Consider the following 19526-nt stretch of genomic DNA (forward strand, 5'->3'; position numbering starts at 1 on the left):
CATCTGGCCTATGTATCTAGTACACTTAGTCATTCTAAGCCTGGAATTATTTAGGAAATTGTGTTAAGTATGCACCAGATATGCTGGAAAATTTTCACCATCTTTAAAATATCTTTTTTTCCCATAATTTCTGTGTATCTGCCACTCTTCTTAAAGTCCATTTCCACCGTCCATTGATTGTCAAGAGCATATGAGATTTACTGGATTTGTCTCCAGCCCAACGTCTTGACACTCTTCCTGCTTTGGTTTACTGCTTAGTATTCCATATCTCTCTTTTGCCTCTGTGACTCCATCTTCTAGAACTTTACTTCACCTTTTCTTGCTAATTGTCATTTCAGATACCTCCTCAGCAGTTTCTTCTGTGACTAATCTCATTCCTATATCTGCTTAGTATGCATCATTATTCTGAAGAGAAACATTTTGAATTGATTATGCACATCAAAGTTGACAGGCATAAACTGTTGTCTTGTTAAACATGCAAACAAGAGTTGGGAGTTCCTGAAACGCCTAAAACGTCAATTCTCCTGCTCCCTGGATGCTGCCTGACCTGCTGAGCTTTTCCAGCCCCACACTCTCAACTCTGATCTTCAGCATCTACAGTCCTCACTTTCTCCAAGAATTGGGAGTAGCCCATTCAACCTATCGAATCTTCTCTGCCACTAAATACAATCATAACTAATAATACTAATAAGATTTGTTGCTCATAGCTACCTTCTATCTCTCTCTGGACTCTGATACCTTGTGACAGCTCACGTTTTCATGATAACTGCATCAAAAGTTGAGCCAGAAGCAAGGTGGTAATATGAAGGAGAAATAATAGAAGGTTAAGATGAACAAAATTTAATGATCTGTAATGTGAAGGGGACTGGAGTTCAGTATAAATTGCATTCAGTGATGATTTTATCTTACAATCATCTGTAGTACTTACATTGTTTAGTTGATAGTCTAGATTGAGTAGTCATTACTGTTCATTTGGTAGTTCACTTGCAATGAATAACCTATTCACATGGACTCCTTTAACAGTTCCTGTGTGACACATGATTAGTCACAACATGTTAAGGAGCAAACACAGAAGTAAAGATTATTTAGAATGTGCTTCCATGACATGGCATGGCTCAGTGATTAGCACTGCAGCCTCTCAGCACCAGGGACCAGGTTCGATTCCAGCCTCAGCCGGCTGTCCTGTGTGGAGTTTGCACATTCTCCCTGTGCCTGCGTGGGTTTTCTCCGGTTTCCTCCCACAGTCTAAAGATGTGCCGGTTAGGTGAATTGACCATGGTAAATTGCCCATAGTGTTAGGTGCATTAGTCAGAGGGAAATGGGTCTGGGAGGGTCACTCTTCAGAGGGTCGTTGTGGATTGTTGGGCTGATGGGCCTGTTTCCACACTATAGGGAATCTAATGTGCGTGGCACAGTGGCTCAGTGGTTAGCACTGCTGCCTTACAGCTGCAGGGACCTGGGTTCAATTCCCACCTCGGGCGACTGTCTGTGTGGAGTTTGCACGTTCTCCCTGTGTCTACATGGGTTTCCTCTGGGTGCTGCGGTTTCCTCCACATTCCAAAAATGTACGGGTCAGGTGAATTGGCCATACTAAATTGCCCAGTGTTAGGTGCATTATTAAGGGGAATGTAGGGGAATGGGTCTCTTTGGAGGGTCGGTGTGAACTTGCTGGGCCAAAGGAAATGTTTCCATACTGTAGGAATTCTAATAAGAATCTGATAAAAATAAAGCACACCGTTATTGTTTATTGCAATGACTTTCAAAGATAGAATAAGCCTTTTAAATTACTGAATTGTTTTTTGGGTAGTAAATAAGATTACCCATCCAATTATATTTACTTCCTCATAAAATATGTCAGAGTAAATCTCAGCAGTTGCTCCTTGAATATTTTAATTATTAGCTTAATAACAGCATAACGCCTTTAACTAATAAAACATCCTGAGATACCCCACAGGGCTTTTCAAACAAAATATTTCACTGAGCCCCGTAGGTAGATTTTTAGGGTAAATAGCCAAAAACTTGTTCAAAGTAAAAGGGTTTTGAGAAATGTCTTGCAGGAGCAAGGGAAGGTAGAGAAATGGATAGACTTATGGAGGGAATTGCAGAGTTTAGGATCTCAGCAGATGAAGGCACAACCATCATTGGTGAAGTAATCCAAATCAGAGATGACTAGGAATGCAGGTATCTCTGGGGCTCGTATTGTTTTGAGACATTGCAGAGATAGGGACAGTTGAAACCATAGAGAAAAAGGACAAGAATTTTTACATTGAGCATTGCTTGTATGATAGTCAAATTAGTGATGATTGGGATTTAGTGACAGTTCAGATATGGGCAGCAGAGTTTAGGATGGCTTCAGGTTAATGGAATGCAATAAGAAAAGCCATCCAGACCTTTGTTACAACAGCCAAGCCTGGTGATAACAAAGGCATGCATGAGAGTTTCAAAGCATGGAAGTTGAAGCAGGGTTCAATAGTCAGTTGATGTGATGGAAGTGAAACAATGTAGTCTTAGTGATCGTATGATTACACATTTGAAGATTCGTGTTGAGCTCAAGTATGACACTGCGGTTATTAACAGTCTGAGTCAACTTCAGACAGTTACCAGGAAGAGGGATGGAGTCAGTGGAAGCAACAACAGGCAAAGGCTTCAGTCTTCCAATCCTTCGGTACATAGCATTTTTGCTCATGCAGTGCTGGATGTTGAATAAGCAGTCTGATAATTTAGAAACAGTGGAGGATTGAGAGAAAGTAAGTCAAAACACGGTCTAGTCAGCATATATGTGAAAATGAACACAGAGTCCTCAGACCACGGAACAAAAGGCAGTACATAGTTTTGAATCTAGAGGAGACCAGAGGATCCTTCAGGGACTCTGGAGGAAATGGTGCAGGAACAGAAGAAGAAGCCACTCATAGTTTTCAGGCTATGATTGGATAGATAAGAATGGAGTGAGGAGAATGCCATCTCGCATAGCATGAGAGGCACTGGAGGAGGGATAATATGATCAACTCTGTCAGAGGCTGCTGACATGTTGGTTAGAAAAAACGATTTGCCTTTGTTGCAAATCCATAGGATGTCATTGGTTGCTTTACTGCTGCAGAGGTGGAAACCTGATTGGAGGGATTCAAAATAGTTTCAGGAAACATGGACATGGGTTTGAAAAGTAACACACATTCAAGGAATTCATAGAGGAAAATGAGGTTGAAGAAAGGGGCATTAATTTGAAATATGTCAAGGCTTAGCTTCTTAAGGAGAGCAGTGCCCACAGCAACATTTGAGAAGAGAATGATACACCCGAAAGCGAGAACATTAATCAACGCATCAGGAATGGAATTTACTTAGTTGGTAGTTAAGATGGAAAGGAGCTGAGAGAGATGGAGGTGAACCTCAGGGACAAACTGAGAATCTCAGGGAAGGCATGAGCAATAATTAGAGAGAGACAAGACAAAGAAATGAGTTCAGTATTGGGGGAGGAGAGCCTCCAGGGAAATTAGGCTCAGGAGGCTACAAAACAGGAGCAAGTTAATTTTATGACACTACTTTTATATTAAACAGCAAATTATTCATCTAATTTTCTATGGATGGATTCTGTATTTCCTTCAAGCCAGCAGCTCAGAATCATTGCCTCGTGAAGTGGATTGCTCATTCCTTGTTGTTGGATGAAAATTAGGTGTGCAGAAGAATTGATGAAAGGCTAAGAAGAAATGATTTAATGAATTGTTATGACCTAGAATGTTCTATCTGAATGTGTGGTGGAAGGAGATTCACAAGTAAAGTTGAAAAGTAAATTAGCAAATAGAGTCATAGAGATGTACAGCATCTCGTCCATGCCGACCAGATATCCTAGATAAATCTAGTCCAATTTGCCAGCATTTGGTCCATTTCCCTCTAAACGCTTCCTGTTCATATACCCAACCAGATACCTTTTAAATGTTGTAATTGTACCAACCTCCGCCACTTCGTCTGGCAGCTCATTCCATATGCACACACCACCGTTGTGTGAATATGTTGCCCCTAAGGTCTCTTTTAAGTCATTCCCGTCTCGCATTAAAATTATGCCCTCTAGTTTCGAACCCCACCCCCCACCCCACCCCACCCCACCCCAGGTAAGAGACCTTGTCTATTTATCCTATCCATGCCTCTCATGATTTTATAAACCTTGATAAATTCACCCCTCAGCCTCCAATGCTTCAGGAAAAATAGCCCCAGTCTATTCAGCCTCTCCTTATAACTCAAACCCTCCCCAAACTTGGCAACATCCTTCTAAAACCTTTCTGAGCTGTTTCAAGTTTCACAATAGCAGGGAGACCAGAACTACACACAATATTCCAAAAGTGGCCTAACCAATGTCCTGTACAGCCGCAACATGACCTCCCAACTCCTATACTCAATACTCTGGCCAATAAAGGCAAGCATACTAAATGCCTTCTTCACTATCCTATCTCTCTGTAACTCTACTTTCAAGGAACTATGAACCTGCCCTGGTTTGCCTTTCCAAAAAGCAGCATCTCTCATTTTTTTAACTTAAATTTCATCTGCCAAACCTCTGCCTGTTGGCCCATCTGATCAAGATCCCGTTGTAATCTGAGGTAACTTTCTTTTCTGTCCACTACACCTCCAATTTTGGTATCATCTGCAAACGTACTAACCATATGTGTTATGTTCACATCCAAATCATTTATATAAATGATGAAAATCTGTGAACCCAGCACCAATCCTTGTGGTCATAGGCCTCCAGTCTGAAAAGCAACACTCCACCACCATCTTCTGTCTTCTACCTTCAAGCCAGTTCTGTATCCAAATGGCTAGTTCTCCCTGTAATTCCATGTGATCGAACCTTGCTAACCAGTCTCTCATGAGGAACCTTGTTGAATACCTTACTGAAGTTCATATAATCATGTCCACCACTCTCCCTTCAATCCTCTTTGTTACTTTTTCAAAAAACTCAATCAAGTTAGTGAGACGTGATTTCACACGCACAAAGCCATGTTGATTATTCCTAATCAGTTCTTGCCTTGCCAGTCCTTGTAAACCCTGACCTTCAGGTTCCTGAAGAAGGGCTTATGCCCGAAACGTCGATTCTCCTGCTCCTTGGATGCTGCGCTTTTCCAGCAACACATTTTTCACCTCAGGATTCCTCCAACTTGCCTACCACTGATATCAGGCTCATCAGTCTATAGTTCCCTTTCCTTACTACATTTCTTAAATAGTGGCACCACGTTAGCCAATCTCCAGTCTTCTGGCACCTCACCTGTGATTATCAATGATACAAATATCCCAGCAAGGGGTCCAGCTATGGCTTCTCTAGTTTCCCACAGAGTTCTAGGGTACACCTGGTCAGGTCCCAGGGATTTATCCACCTTCATACACTTTAAGCCATCCAGCACCACCACTGCTGTAACATTGACATTTTTCAATATGTAGCTATTTCCCCAATTTTTTATTCTAAGATTCTAGATTCCTTACTAGATTCCCTACAGTTTGGAAACAGGCCCTTTGGCCCAACAAGTCCACACTGACCCTCCGAAGAGTAACCCACCCAGACACATTTCCTTCTGATTAATGCACCTAACACTATGGGCAATTTAACATGGCCAGTTCACCTGACCTGCACATCTTTGGACTGTGGGAGGAAACTGGAGCACCCAGAGGAAACCCAGGCAGACACTGGGACAACGTGCAAACTTCACACAGACAGTTGCCCGAGGATGGAATTGAACCTGGGACCCTGGCACTGTGAGGCAGCAGTGCTAACCACTGAGCCACTGTGCTGCCCTTTATCTTGTATATCTCTTCACAGTAAACACTGATGCAAAATACTCATTTAGTATATCTCCCATCTCCTGCGGTTCCACACATAGGTGGTCTTGCTGATCTTTCATGGGCCCTGTTCTATCCCTGGTACCCTTTTGTCCTTAATGTTTTGTAAAATCCTTTTGGATTCTCCTTAATCCTATTTGCCAAAGCTTTCTCGTGTCCCCTTTTTTGCACTGCTGATATGGATAGGGTAAATAGACAAGGTCTTTTCCCTGAGGTGGGGGAGTCCAGAACTAGAGACCATAGGTTTAGAGTGAGAGGGGAAAGATATAAAAGAGACCTAAGGGGCAACTTTTTCACGCAGAGGGTGGTACGTGTATGGAATGGGCTGCCAGAGGAAGTGGTGGAGTCTGGTACAATTGCAATTTTAAATGGCATCTGAATGGTTATATGAATAGGAAGGGCTTGGAGGGATATGGGCTGGGTGCTGGCAGGTGGGACTAAATTGGGTTGGGATATCTGGTTGGCATGGACAAGTTGGACCGAAGGGTCTGTTTCTGTGCTGTACATCTCTATGACTCTATAAGTATACTCCTACTGCCTTTAAACTCTTCTAAGGACTTACTCGATCCCTGCTGTCTATGTCTGACGTATGCTTCCTTTTTTTTGACTGAAACCTCAATTTCTCTAGTCATCCAGCATTCCCTACATCTACCAGCCTTGCCTTTCATCCTAACAGGAACATACTGACCGTGACCACTTGCTATCTCATTTCTGAAGACTTTCTTTTCCAGCTGTCCCTCTACCTGCGAACATATGCCCCCAATCAATATTTGAAAGTTCTTGCCTAAAACCATCAAAATTTGCTTTCCTCTGATTTAGATCTTTAACTTTTAGATGCACTCTATCCTCTTCCATCGTTATTTTAAATTAATAGAATTATGTTCGCTAGCCCCAAAGTGCTCCTCAGTCACTTACTCTCCCTTATTTCCCAAGAGTAGGTCAAGTAGGTACACCCACATACTGAATCAGACTGTGCACACTTAACAAATTCCTCTCCATCTAACCTTTTAACACTATGGCAATCCCAGACTATGTTTAGAAAGTTAAAATCCCCTACTAAAACCACCCTATTATTCTTATAGTTAACTGAGATCTCCTTTCAAATATTTTTCTCAATTTTCCACTGACTATAGATTAGATTAGATTAGATTACTTACAGTGTGGAAACAGGCCCTTCGGCCCAACAAGTCCACACCGCCCCGCCGAAGCGTAACCCACCCATACCCCTACATCTACATCTAGATCTACCCCTTACCTAACACTATGGGCAATTTTAGCATGGCCAATTCACCTGACCTGCACATTTTTGGACTGTGGGAGGAAATCGGAGCACCCGGAGGAAACCCACGCAGACACGGGGAGAACGTGCAAACTCCACACAGTCAGTCGCCTGAGGCGGGAATTGAACCCGGGTCTCCGGCGCTGTGAGGCAGCAGTGCTAACCACTGTGCCACCCACAAAGTGAAAAGGAAATGTATATGGAGCTCTGGGAAAACAAAGAAAGTGGGACTGATTGGGTGGTTCATTCAAAGAGCCAGCCTAGGATCCTGTCCAGTTCTGTGATTCCACAGCACAACCACTAACCTGGCGATGGAGTTATTAATGAACCCTCCTTCCCTTTGACTATTATCTGGTCTTGATTAAGTGACTTCTGTGCCATTCTAATGACTTTAAGATGGTAGAGCAGAAGTAGATTATCCAGCCCAAGCAGTATGCTCTTCCATTCAATGAGATCATGGCTGATCTGATATTCCTCAAATCGACTTGCCTGCCTTTTCCCCATAACCCTTGATTCCTCTGCTGATTAAAAATCTGTGTATCTCAGTCTTGAATATACTTAATGACCGAGCCTCAATAGTCCTCTGTGGTAAAGAATTCCATAGATTCACCACCCTCATAGAGAAGAAATTCCTCCCCATGTCTTAAATGTGCAACCTCTTATTCTGAGATTATTCCCTTTGGTTCTGAAATCTCCCACAAAAGGAAACAACCTCTCCACCTCCACCTTTTCAAGTCCCCTAAGGAATCTTCCATGTGGTGAAACTTCAGGTTCTAAACTCACTTAAAACCAAGAATGTTTGATGAATACTTAGTTGTAAGATTGATATGTTTTTTTTCTTTAAAAAAATTAAAATATTGCTTTTTCTTAACAATGAGATGAACTGGAAGTTTAATTTTTTGTTTCAGCCTACATGAAACGCCGACATAGCTCAGTGAGTGACGGTCATGGTAGTGACTCTTCAGTTGCTGGGCTTGACTACAGTCAGAGCGCCAGTCCCCAGCCACAGGTTCATCTGAAGAAGCCTAGGGTGGTGTTGGCCCCTGAAGAGAAAGAAGCTTTGAAGCGAGCTTACCAGCTAAAGCCATATCCATCCCCAAAAACTATAGAAGAACTTGCTGCTCAGTTGAATCTGAAAACCAGCACTGTCATCAACTGGTTTCATAATTACAGGTGAGTGCCTCTTTGTTACTTGACTTTCAATACAAATGTCCTTAATATTGAGCACAGCAAGTCAGTGAATGAGAAGCATTCAACAATTTGCACAATGTGCACACTGAAAGGCTCAATAATCAATGCTCATTTCAGGAAAGCTAGGTTTTGTGTAAGTGAGAGAAAGAAAAGACATCCATGAAGAGATTTGTAGAGAGCATTGTAATTTCCACCTAATACTGGCAGATCTACAATACCCAGCTGCACTCTGACACCAGACAGAAAATTTACAAGGAGCCACTATTGAGGCATGAAGGGAACAAGTATAATCAAATAAAGAAATATTGCACTTCTTACAATCTCCAGATTCCTCAACATACTTCACAACCAATGAACTGTTAAGCCCAGAGGATGGTGCAAATCAACTGCAACAGGAATGAAGAGACAAGTAGCAAATAGAGAGAAGTCTGAAGTGATGTATTTTTCGCAAAGAGATGGAGAGTGACAATACAGACCTAATGGCACAGTTCAAAAGTTTAAGCACTGACCAATGGATCCGAGTACACAGATTTGCGAACACACAGGACATGTTGGGAGAGCCATTAGCAAAGTATCTCGGATTTCTTAAATAGAAATTTTGAATACTAAAGCAGGGAAGATTTACAAAACCTTTACAAAAGCACCAGTTAGGCCATAACTAGTACTGGTTACCACTCTTCAGAGAGGATGCGAGGACATTTGAGAGATTGCAGAGGACACTTACAAGAACGGCTCGAGGAATGAGAGAATTAACTATAAGGTTGGAGAAACGTGGTTTGTTCTCCTTGGAGAAAGTGAGGACCCTGCCACTAGGGATATATTTCCCTCCCCACCCCTATCAGCATTTCAGAGAGTCCACTACCCCCACACCCCACGTCTCCCTTGTCAGACCAATCCCCCACCACCACACCTGCTCACACCCCACTCCTGGCACCTTCCCCTACCACTGCAGGAAGTGCAAAACCTGCACCCACACCTCCCCCTCACCTCCGTCCAAGACCCCAAAGGATTCTTTCACATCTGACAGAAATTTACCTGTAATTTCATCAATGTCACCTACTGCATGTGTTGCACCCGATGTGGTCTCCTCTACATCAGGGAGTTAGGACGCCAATTTGTGGTTCATTTCAGAGAACATCTCTGGGCCACCCGCACCAACCCTACCACTCCATGGTTGAACACTTTAACTCCCTCTCCCACTCCACCAAGGACATGCCCCCCCCCATCTTATCCCAGTCCCAAGCCTCCCAACTCGGCAGTGCCCTCTTGCCTTGTCCATTGTCTTTCCCAACTATCCGCTCCACTTGTCTCTCCAATCTATCACCTTCTCCCCCACCTTCCTCTATCTATTGCATTCTCAGCCCCCCAACCATCCCCCCTCCTATTTATCTCTCATCCTCCCGGCCCGCAAGCCTCATTCCTGATGAAGGGCTAAAGCCTGAAACGTCGATTCTCCTGCTCCTCGGATGCTACCTGACCTGTTGTGCTTTTCCAGTGCCACACTCTCAACTTAGTTCTCCATGGAGCAAAGAAGTGATTAAAAAGAGGTGTACAAGATTATTACTGGTTTGCAGGGATAGGTAAAACCTGTTCCCATTAGCTAATGGTCATCGTTAGCAATGATTCACTAATGATTGTCACCTAGGAAATTCTGTATCCTGTCATGGGTCCTTGTGTTGTTGATGAGCCCATCCGAGAGCTGCATCTTTGTCCAGACATTTGATGGGTGTTTCTGGGAGGTGGAATTGGTATTGGTACATCAACTAGGAGAAACAGATTTAAAGTTTTGGGCAAGAAGTGCAGGAGGATGTGAGGACAGTTTTTGCAGCAAGCGGCCGTCTGTAACTTGGTGCCCACAAGGATGTTGGAAATGGAGATGGTGAATAATCTCAAAAGGAAATTAAGTAGGCACTTTGGTAATTGAGGGGAATAAACTTGGTAGAGTGTAATGGACCTGGACCGATAATGTTGAGTTAATAAAAAATAGAAAGTATTTGAAAAACTCAAGGTTGCATAGCAACTGTGGAAAGAAGGAAAGAGAAACAGAGTTGTCTCAGTTCTGAAACACGAGCTCTTGCTTCTGTGTCCAGGGATAATTCTCCAAGGTTAAAAAAAAAGATAGTAATGTTAAAATTAAAGAAATGGTGTACATAGACAAAATGTTATTGGACAGAAGATGCCATCAAAAAGGGCATGATTTGAAATTACTGAGCTCATAATTGTAAAGGCTGTGACGTTCCTGATAAGACAATGAAATGTTGTTCCTCAAACTTATGTTAAGCTTCTTGATGAGTTAATCTGCTTTGGTGGTGTTTGTTGAGGGAGCGGTGTAAGTCTGAACATGAGTCATGCAGAATTGATGCAGAGGGAAAGATTGGTTGGTCTAAAATTACTCACCCCAAATAATGATGCTTTCAATATGTCCCAATTCCTGAAGAAATGTTGATTCTCCTGCTCCTTGGATGCTGCCTGACCTGCTGCACTTTTCCAGCAACACATTTTTCAGCTCTGATCACTAGCACCTGCAGTCCTCACTTTCTCCCAATTAGAAAGTGGTCTGGTTCTGTCTGAAGGCAAGTGACAGCATACTCCAGAGGGTCCTTGCTGACTGGAAACAGACAAACCACTCATTGCTCAAGTCCATTCTTTCCATTATGTTCCCTCGTGCTCCCCAATCTGTTCAAATGAAACTGGATTGAAATAGGAATGTAAGACAGTCCTTTAGTTATTTCGTATACCCATCACCTCTAAGTCTGTGCTGCTGTAAACTAAATAGGCAAAGGCAAATCTTCTCAATCAACTTCTCAGAAATAATCGTCAGGTTGATAGGCCTAAAGTTCCCTGGTTCAGATTTCTTCTTTCTCATTAGCTAACTCAAGTCTACATAGAGTCACAGAGTCTTGGAGTCATACAACATTTAAACAGACCCTTCGGTCCAACTAGCCCAAGCCAACATGTTCCCAAACTAAACCAAACCCACTTGCTTGCATTTGGCCCTTATCCCTCCAAATCCTTCCTATTCATTTACTTATCACATTTCTTTTAAATGCTGTAACTGTACCTGCATCCAGCACTTCCTCTAGCAGTTCATTCCACACATAAATCACTCAGTATGAAAAAAGTTGCCCCTCGTGTCCTTTTTAAAACTTTCTCCCGTCACGTTAAAAATATACCCTTTGGTTTGAACTCCCCCACCCTAGGGAAAAGACCTTTACTATTCATCTTATCTATGTCCCTAATGATTTTATACATCTGAGGTCACCCCCCCAACTTCCTAAGCTTGTGAACAAAGTCCCAGCCTATCCAGCCTAGTTTTAAAAATCAAACCCTCCATTCCTGGCAACATCTTGGTAAACCTTTTCTGAATCCTCTCCAACTTTATAATATCCTTCCTGTGGTAGGGCAACCAAAACATGCACACGGTATTCCAGAAGAGACCTAACCGATGTCCTTTACAACCTCAACATTATATCCCAATTCCTATACTAAAAGTGTGACCAATGAAGGCGGGTGTGCTGAATGCCTCCTTAACCACCCTTGTCCACCTGTGATGCAAATTTCAAAGAATCATGTACCTAAACTCCTGGATCTCTCTGTTCTGCAACACTACCCAAGACCCTGCCATTAATTCTATAAGTCCTGCCCGTGTTTGTTTTACCAAAGTAAATACCTCACATTTATCCAAATTAAATCTACAATCTGCCACTCATCAGCCCATTGACACAATTTTTCATGATCTCTTAGATAACATTCTTCACTGTCATCTGCAAACTTACTAACTGTGCTTCCTATATTCTTATCCAGGGTCATTTATATATATGACAAACAAAAATGGACCCAGTACTGATCCCTGTAAAATGCTGCTGGTCACAGGTCTCCAGTCTGAAAAACAAGCTTCCACCACCACCCTCTGTCTCCTACCATCAAGCCAGTTTTGTACATGAACATGAAGTATCCCTGACTGTATTAAGCTATTGCACCTTTCCCATCTTTTTAATCATTCTGGAACAGATAACAATCTGGAACTGAAGCCTAGGGAGCATAGCAATGTTGTCACTGAATGAATAATCTAGAGATTTAAGGCTAATTACTGGGGAAATGAGTTTGAATTCCACTGTAGCAGATGTTCAATTTGGATTTAGTTATTAATGTGGAATTAAAAGCCAGTCTAATAATAATCCTAACCCTAACCCTAACCCTAACCCTAACAATCATTTTTGATTGTTATTTTGAAAAAAAATCTAATTCACTGAAGTTCTTTGGGGAAATATATGTTACATAAAACATCAGAGGTTATAAGGTTGGTTAGACAGAGTCCAGGCATATGCTTTTCCAGTCAGAATTGTGTTCTAACTCCCTTATGCCAACAACACTTTTACTTGTCCTCTGTGTATACATGTTAAATTCTCACCCAGTTACACTACTCTGGAACAGATGGGACTTTACTCCAGGCCTCCCAACTCGGAGGTAGGAGCATGCCACTGCAGCACAAAAACCCTTCTCTCACCCTATTATTTGTTAATTAACATATGATCTTCATCTATTCCATGTCAAACTCTACGAAATGATAACATGCATTCCTTACTTGGTCTGATCTCTGCATTACTCCAAATGCAGAGAAATATGGTTGACTCTTAAATGGACTTTGAACTGCCCTAACAAGCTAATCAGTTGCATCTAACTGCTGCAAAGTCAGATGAAAGAAATGAAACCAATGAATTACCCAGCATCAATCAAGGCACCAAAAGCTCTAACCTTGTCAACCCTTTTTAGAGCTCCTTACTAACATCTGAGGGATTGGAAGAGCTGTTCCACAGACTAAATAAGCAACATCCTGACATAGTAATTCTTGCAGAATCATATCTTACAGATAATATCCCACACATCATTAACACCAACCCTGGGTACATCCTGAGCCACTGACAAAACTGTCAGAGGTGGCAGTGCAGTAGTATACAGAAAGTTGCCCTGGAGTTTTCAGCATTGACTTCAGACTCCATGAAGTCTCATGATATCAAGTCAAATAATGGGTCAGAAAGCTGCCTACTGATTAGCACATATTGCTGCCACAGCTGATGAATCAGTACTCCCTCCAATGTTGAAGTCCAGTTGAACGTCATATTGAGGCTGGCAAGAGGTCAGACTGTATTTCGTATGGGGAACTTCAATGTCCATTAGTAAGAATGACTTAGCAGCACCACTACTGACTGAGCTGGCAAGTCCTAAAGGACATTGCTTCTAGACTGGGTTTGTCACAGGTCGTGAGGTAACCAGCAAAAGGGGAAACCTTATTTGACCTTGTCCTCAATTTGCCAATTGCAAATGCATCTTTCCATGTCTGCATTGGTTGGACTAATTACCATGTAATCTTTGTGGAGACAAAATCCCATTCTCACATTGAGGATACCATCCATCATGTACATGGCAATACTGCCATGGTGAATGGGTTAAATGTTGAATGTATCAAGCAACACAAGACTGTGGGCTATCAGCAACCGCAGAATTGTAACATCATAGTCCAGCAATTCCCCATCCTATCATTACCATCAAGCCAGGGGATCAATGAAGAGTGCAGGACAATGTGCCAGAAACAACACCAGGCATACATATCGTCACTGGACGAATAATCTAGAGACCTAAGCATAATTACTGGGTAAATGAGTTTGAATTCAATGATGGCAGATGATCAATTTACATTCCAAATAATATAAGCAGCAAATAATAGATATATATCTAAGCAATCCCACTTCCAATGAATCAGATCTAAGTTCTGTAATTCTGCAACATTCAGTTGTGAATGATGTGGACAATTAACTCGCTGGAGGAAGACGTTCCACAAATATCCCCTGTTCAGTGATGATCAGTGCAAAAGATGAGGCTGAATCATTTGCAAGCCTTAAGTGCTGAGTGAATGCTACATCACAACCTTTTCCTGATGTCCCATTTCAATTCTGGCCATATGACATGAAGAAATGATAGAAGATACTAGATGCTGCAAAGGCTTTGAACCCTTGACAACATTCTAGCAATAGTGCTGAGGACTTGTGCTCCAGAATCACCCATGCCCCCAGTGATGCTGTTACAATCCAGTTACAACACTAGTATCTCCAAATAATGTAGAAATTTTCTCAGGTTTGTACTGTTCAAAAAAAGCAAGACAAATCCAACCCAACCAATTACCACACCGTCAGTATACACACAGTCATCAATAAAGTGTGATCAACTGGTACTATCTGGCTTCACCTGCTCAATGACACCCAGTTTGGCTTCCACCAGGGCCACTCAGCTCCTGACCTCATTACAACCTTGGTTTAAACATGAACCAGAGGTGAGGTGAGAATGATCGCCTTCGTCATCAAGGAGCCCTGGCAAAACTGGAATCAATGGATACCGGGGGCAAACGCTGCTGGTTGGAGTCATACCTAGCAGGATGGGATATGGTTGTGGTTGTTGGAGATCAGTTTTCTCAGCTCTAGGGACATCTTTACAGGAATTTCTCAAGATAATTTCCTTGACCTGACCATCTTCATCTGCTTCATCTATGACCTTCCCTCCATCATAAGGTCAGAAATTATGTTCGTGGATGATTGAAAAACGGTTAGCACTATTCACAACTCCTCAAATACTGAAGTAATCCACCTACAAATGAATAAGACACTCAAGTCAACATCCAGATTTCAACTGACAAGTGGCAAGTAACATTTATATCACAAAAGTGCCAAACAATGCCCATCTTCAAAAAGAGAGGATCTAACCATAACTTTATGAATTTTAATGGGATTGCCATTACTGAATTCCTCACTATCAACACCCTGTAGGTTACAATTGGCCTAGAAACTGAACCAGACCAGTAATGTTGGGACTTCTTTCATCTTTGAAAGTTGCCACCCAGGTAAATAGTGCTGTGAAGAAGGCATATGGTGTACTGGACTTTAATGGTAGAGGAATTGAGTTCCGGAGTCCTGAGGTCATGTTGCAGTTGTATAAGACTCTGGTACGGCCTCATCTGGAGTATTGTGTGCAGTTTTGGTCGCCATACTATAGGAAGGATGTGGAGGCATTGGAACGAGTGCAGAGGAGGTTTAACCAGGATGTTGCCTGGCATGGTAGGAAGATCGTATGAGGAAAGGCTGAGGCACTTGGGGCTGTTCTCATTGGAGAAAAGAAGGTTTCGGGGAGATTTGATAGAGGTGTACAAGATGATTAGGGGTTTAGATAGGGTTGACAGTGAGAACCTTTTTCCGCTAATGAAGTCAGCTGTTACTAGGGGACACAGCTTTAAATTAAGGGGTGGTAGGTATAGGACAGATGTTAGGGGTAGATATTTTACTCAGCAAGTTGTGAGCTCATGGAATGCCCTGCCAGTAGCAGTGGTGGACACCTCCAAGACAACGCATCTATCTGCAAGTTGCCCTCCAAATCACACAGCATCTTGACGTGGAATTATATTGTCATTCGTTCATCATTGCTAGATCAAAATCCTGGATCTCTCTCCAGCACCAATATGGTGTAACTTCATGTGGACTGCAGAGACTGAAGAAGATGCCTCATCATCACCTTCTCAAGGGCAATTAGGAATGGAAAATAAATGTTGGCCCAGCCAGCAGTGTGTACAACCTCTGAATGAAATTTTAAAAATTCAGTGCAAAGTACCCTTCATTTTAAATATAAACATGCTTGATGCAAACATTTTTATTTAGCAGCTCTGCATAACCTGAGAACCATTTTCAATCATTCCTACTGTCTCTGAGTATCCACTTATAATTCATAATAGTCTTCCAGTTGTAGCCGAAAAAGCTTTTGCTATTATTGCAGACCATCTTTCCCAATCATTTCTTGTCTATCCTGTTGGCTATTTTTGTCTCTCTCAATTGTACATAGGACCTCTCCCTGCTCTCCGAGTTAAATTCTTTTAAGGTGTAGAATATTTTCTGTTTCAGGCTGATTTCTGGAACAAGTACTATAAAAGGTAGATTAAAAATGCAGCCATTAGACGAGAGAGGCTGGTTTCTTCCAGTACATAAAAGATGGGTTTTTGAGATTTCCATCAGTTTTGTGATGTATTGTTTTCGTCCCATTTGCTGCAGTTAGTCTGCAGCAAGACTGTATGTCTGGTCCCAGGCTGCCTATGAGTGTTACATGGGAGATTTGCCAGAAGAATTTTAATCGTTTGTTGCAGTGAAGTAATGACCTAGTTTCCTGGCCTGAAGACCAGTCTTGAAAAGCGAGGATATTTACCTTAACTAGAATAATTTTTTTGTTTAGATTTCACAAAATCTGATGTGTAAGTGCTGATGATGTATTTTGCTTTTGTTTTTTAGAGGCTTGAGAAAAGTTTAACAGTGAAAATTAAATAAGTCAGTTTGCTACTACAGCAATGTAAACTAGTTAACTGTTGTTATGAACATTTTGGATTATGTTCTGTATAATTGTAGTCTTTATCTTAATCTAGCCTTGCAGGAATCTTTAACATTGTTGTTTGGCATACTCATCAGAAACATAAGATAATGATAATTAAATCAGTCAATGTTGCTTTCATCTGAGCCTTCAGCTCTGGAATCCCTGCCTCCCACTTAAATCTCTCCACTTCTCTATCTTTCTCAGTTCCTCGAAGATGCAATTGACCAAGCTTTAGGTTATCTGTTGCAGTATCTCTTTGTTTGTCTCTATGGCAGTAGTTTATTGATGATTTGTCTGTGAAGTGTCTGAAGTGGACAGGCAGGAGGTAGGAGAAATGCTAGACAGCATCAGGAGGTGGAGAAGTCGATGTTTTGGGTGTAACCCTCCCTTGTGTTAGGTGTGCTATAGTCAGTGCACCTTACCTCATACGATGAAAGTAATACCCTTGAGATTTGCCTCCAATTGAACTGAACCCTTTCAATGTTATAACCATTAATTTCAGTATTGGGGCACTTCAGACTGAAGACAGGCCTGAGTATCACAGTGGTGAACTGCTGATATGAATACCGAAGGCATGACACATGCCTATAACACATCAGATACTTTCATCGCATCTCAAACTCTGTTGCAGGTGTGAAAAAGTTTTAATAACATAGTGAGGTTCATTGTGAAAAGCTGGTACAATTTTATTTGCAGATAAATGAAATTCTAAGTCTTGCAACTAGGAGCTCAGGACTTGAAAGGATAGTTTTTTCCCCCTGCCTAGGGAATCCAGAAAAAAAGGGTAATGATACTGGGTAGGCTATTTTGGACTGAGATGAGAAATTTCTTCACTTAGAGGGTGGTCAACTTTTGTAGTTCTTTTAACGCATGAAGGTGATGGAAGCAAAGTTACTAAACAGCTTTAAGAATGAAATATATTTCCAGAGACTAACAGAGCAGGAGGATGGTGCTATGATCATGTTGAATAACTGAGATGGTTTGATGGGTAGAATGACTCGGTTTTTCCATTTCCATGTAAGAACCTAACAATTTGCTAGATCATTCACTAATTACTATCATCTTCAATAGGTGCCCATCTACAAGAGCTACTTCATATCCTTAAGAAAGAGACGAGTGTATGAGTTATAGAGTCATAGAGTCATACAGCATGGAAACAGACCCTTCGGTCCAACCCATCCATGCCGACCAGATATCCCAACCCAATCTATTCCCACCTGCCAGAACCCGGCCCATATCCCTCCAAACCCTTCCTATTCATATACCCATCCAAATGCCTCTTAAATGTTGCAATTGTACCAGCCTCCACCACTTCCTTTGGCAGCTCATTCCATGCCCGTATCATCCTCTGTGTGAAATGCCCTTATGTCTCTTTTATATCTTTCCCCTCTCACCCTAAACCTATGCCCTCTAGTTCTGGACTCCCCGACCCCAGGGAAAAGACTTTGTCTATTTATCCTATCCATGCCCCTCATGATTTTGTAAACCTCTATAAGGTCACCCCTCAGCCTCCGACACTCCAGGGAAAACAGCCCCAGCCTGTTCAGCATCTCCCTGTAGCTCATCCTCCAACCCTGGCAACACCCTTGTAAATCTTTTCTGGACCCTTTCAAGTTTCACAACATCTTTCCGGTAGGAAGGAGACCAGAATTGCATGCAATATTCCAACAATGGCCTAACCGATGTCCTGTACAGCCGCAACATGACCTCCCAACACCTGTACTTAATACTGTACAATAAAAGAAAGCATACCAAACACTGTCCTATCTACCTGCGACTCCACTTTCAAGGAGCTATGAACTTGCACTCCAAGGTCTCTTTGTTCAGCAACACTCCCTAGGACCTTACCATTAAGTGTATAAGTCCTGCTAAGAACACCAAATGTTCAACTTTCAATGAATTACACTTTGAGAAATCCATTGAACTTCTGTTCAGAGTCTGATGTCTTCTATGTAAAAAGCTAGTTTTCTAACCTCCACTTTAATTTCTGTGCTTATCTTAAAGTTGACCCTTGTGTCACTCGTGGAAATAATCAACAGCTATTTACCCTTACGTAAACATTCATAATGTTGAATAGCAGCAATTTTTATAATTATGTAGCAACTTTAAATCATGGTAGAGCCAAACAAAGAGACCAAGGGGTCAGGTTTGTATTTCCTTGCAAGTGGGGTTGCAGGGTAGGGTGGTGAAGTAGGCTTTTGATACACTCTCCTTCATTGGTCAGAACATTGAGTACTGCAGTTGAGACATCATGTTGCAGCTGTACAGGACATTGGTCTGGCCACTTTTAGAATACTGCATATAATTCTGAGAGCCCTTCTGTAGGAAGGATGTTGTTAAATTTGAGAAAGTGCAGAAAGGATTTATTAGCATGTTTCCAGGACTGGAGGGTTTGAGCTATAGGAAATGGCTGAATAGGCTGTGGCTTTTTACCTTGGAGAGTCAGATGCTAAGAGGTGACCTTATAAAGGTTATACATTCATGAAGGACATGAACAGAGTGAATAGCCAAGGTCTTTTTCCAAGGGTGAGGCAATCCAAAACTAGAGGGCATATGTTTAAGCTGAGAGGGGAAAGATTTAAAAAGGACCTGATAGGCATGTTTTTGACACAGGTAGTGGTGCATGTGTGGAACAAGCTGCCAAAAGAAGTGGTGTAAGTGGGTACAGTTGCAACATTTAAAAGGCACATGGATGTGTACGTGAATAGGAAGGGTTTAGAGGGCTATGGGCCAAATGCTGGCAAATGGGACTACGCCAGGCTGGAATGTTTGGTCGGTTTGGGCAAGTTGGAGCAAAGGGTCTGTTTCCATGCTGTATGATTCCATGACTGTAACTAAA

The 19526-nt window shown here is 42.0% G+C and overlaps 1 protein-coding gene across 7 annotated transcripts in view; it reads left to right on the forward strand.

Moving 5' to 3' along the window:
* The window catches only part of LOC140491292 (protein CASP-like), a 618172-nt gene that overhangs the window by 548163 nt on the left and 50483 nt on the right, over nt 1-19526 (forward strand). For 6 of the 7 annotated variants that reach the window (XM_072589273.1, XM_072589277.1, XM_072589275.1 and 3 more), the window contains one exon: nt 8005-8269. The exons of the other annotated variant lie outside the window; for it this stretch is intronic. In XM_072589273.1, the coding sequence (XP_072445374.1) occupies nt 8005-8269 (265 nt within the window). The remainder of the gene's footprint in view (nt 1-8004; nt 8270-19526) is intronic. 7 annotated transcript variants of the gene reach the window in all.

Source organism: Chiloscyllium punctatum, chromosome 19 (assembly GCF_047496795.1).
Source record: "Chiloscyllium punctatum isolate Juve2018m chromosome 19, sChiPun1.3, whole genome shotgun sequence".
Classification (NCBI taxonomy): domain Eukaryota; kingdom Metazoa; phylum Chordata; class Chondrichthyes; order Orectolobiformes; family Hemiscylliidae; genus Chiloscyllium; species Chiloscyllium punctatum.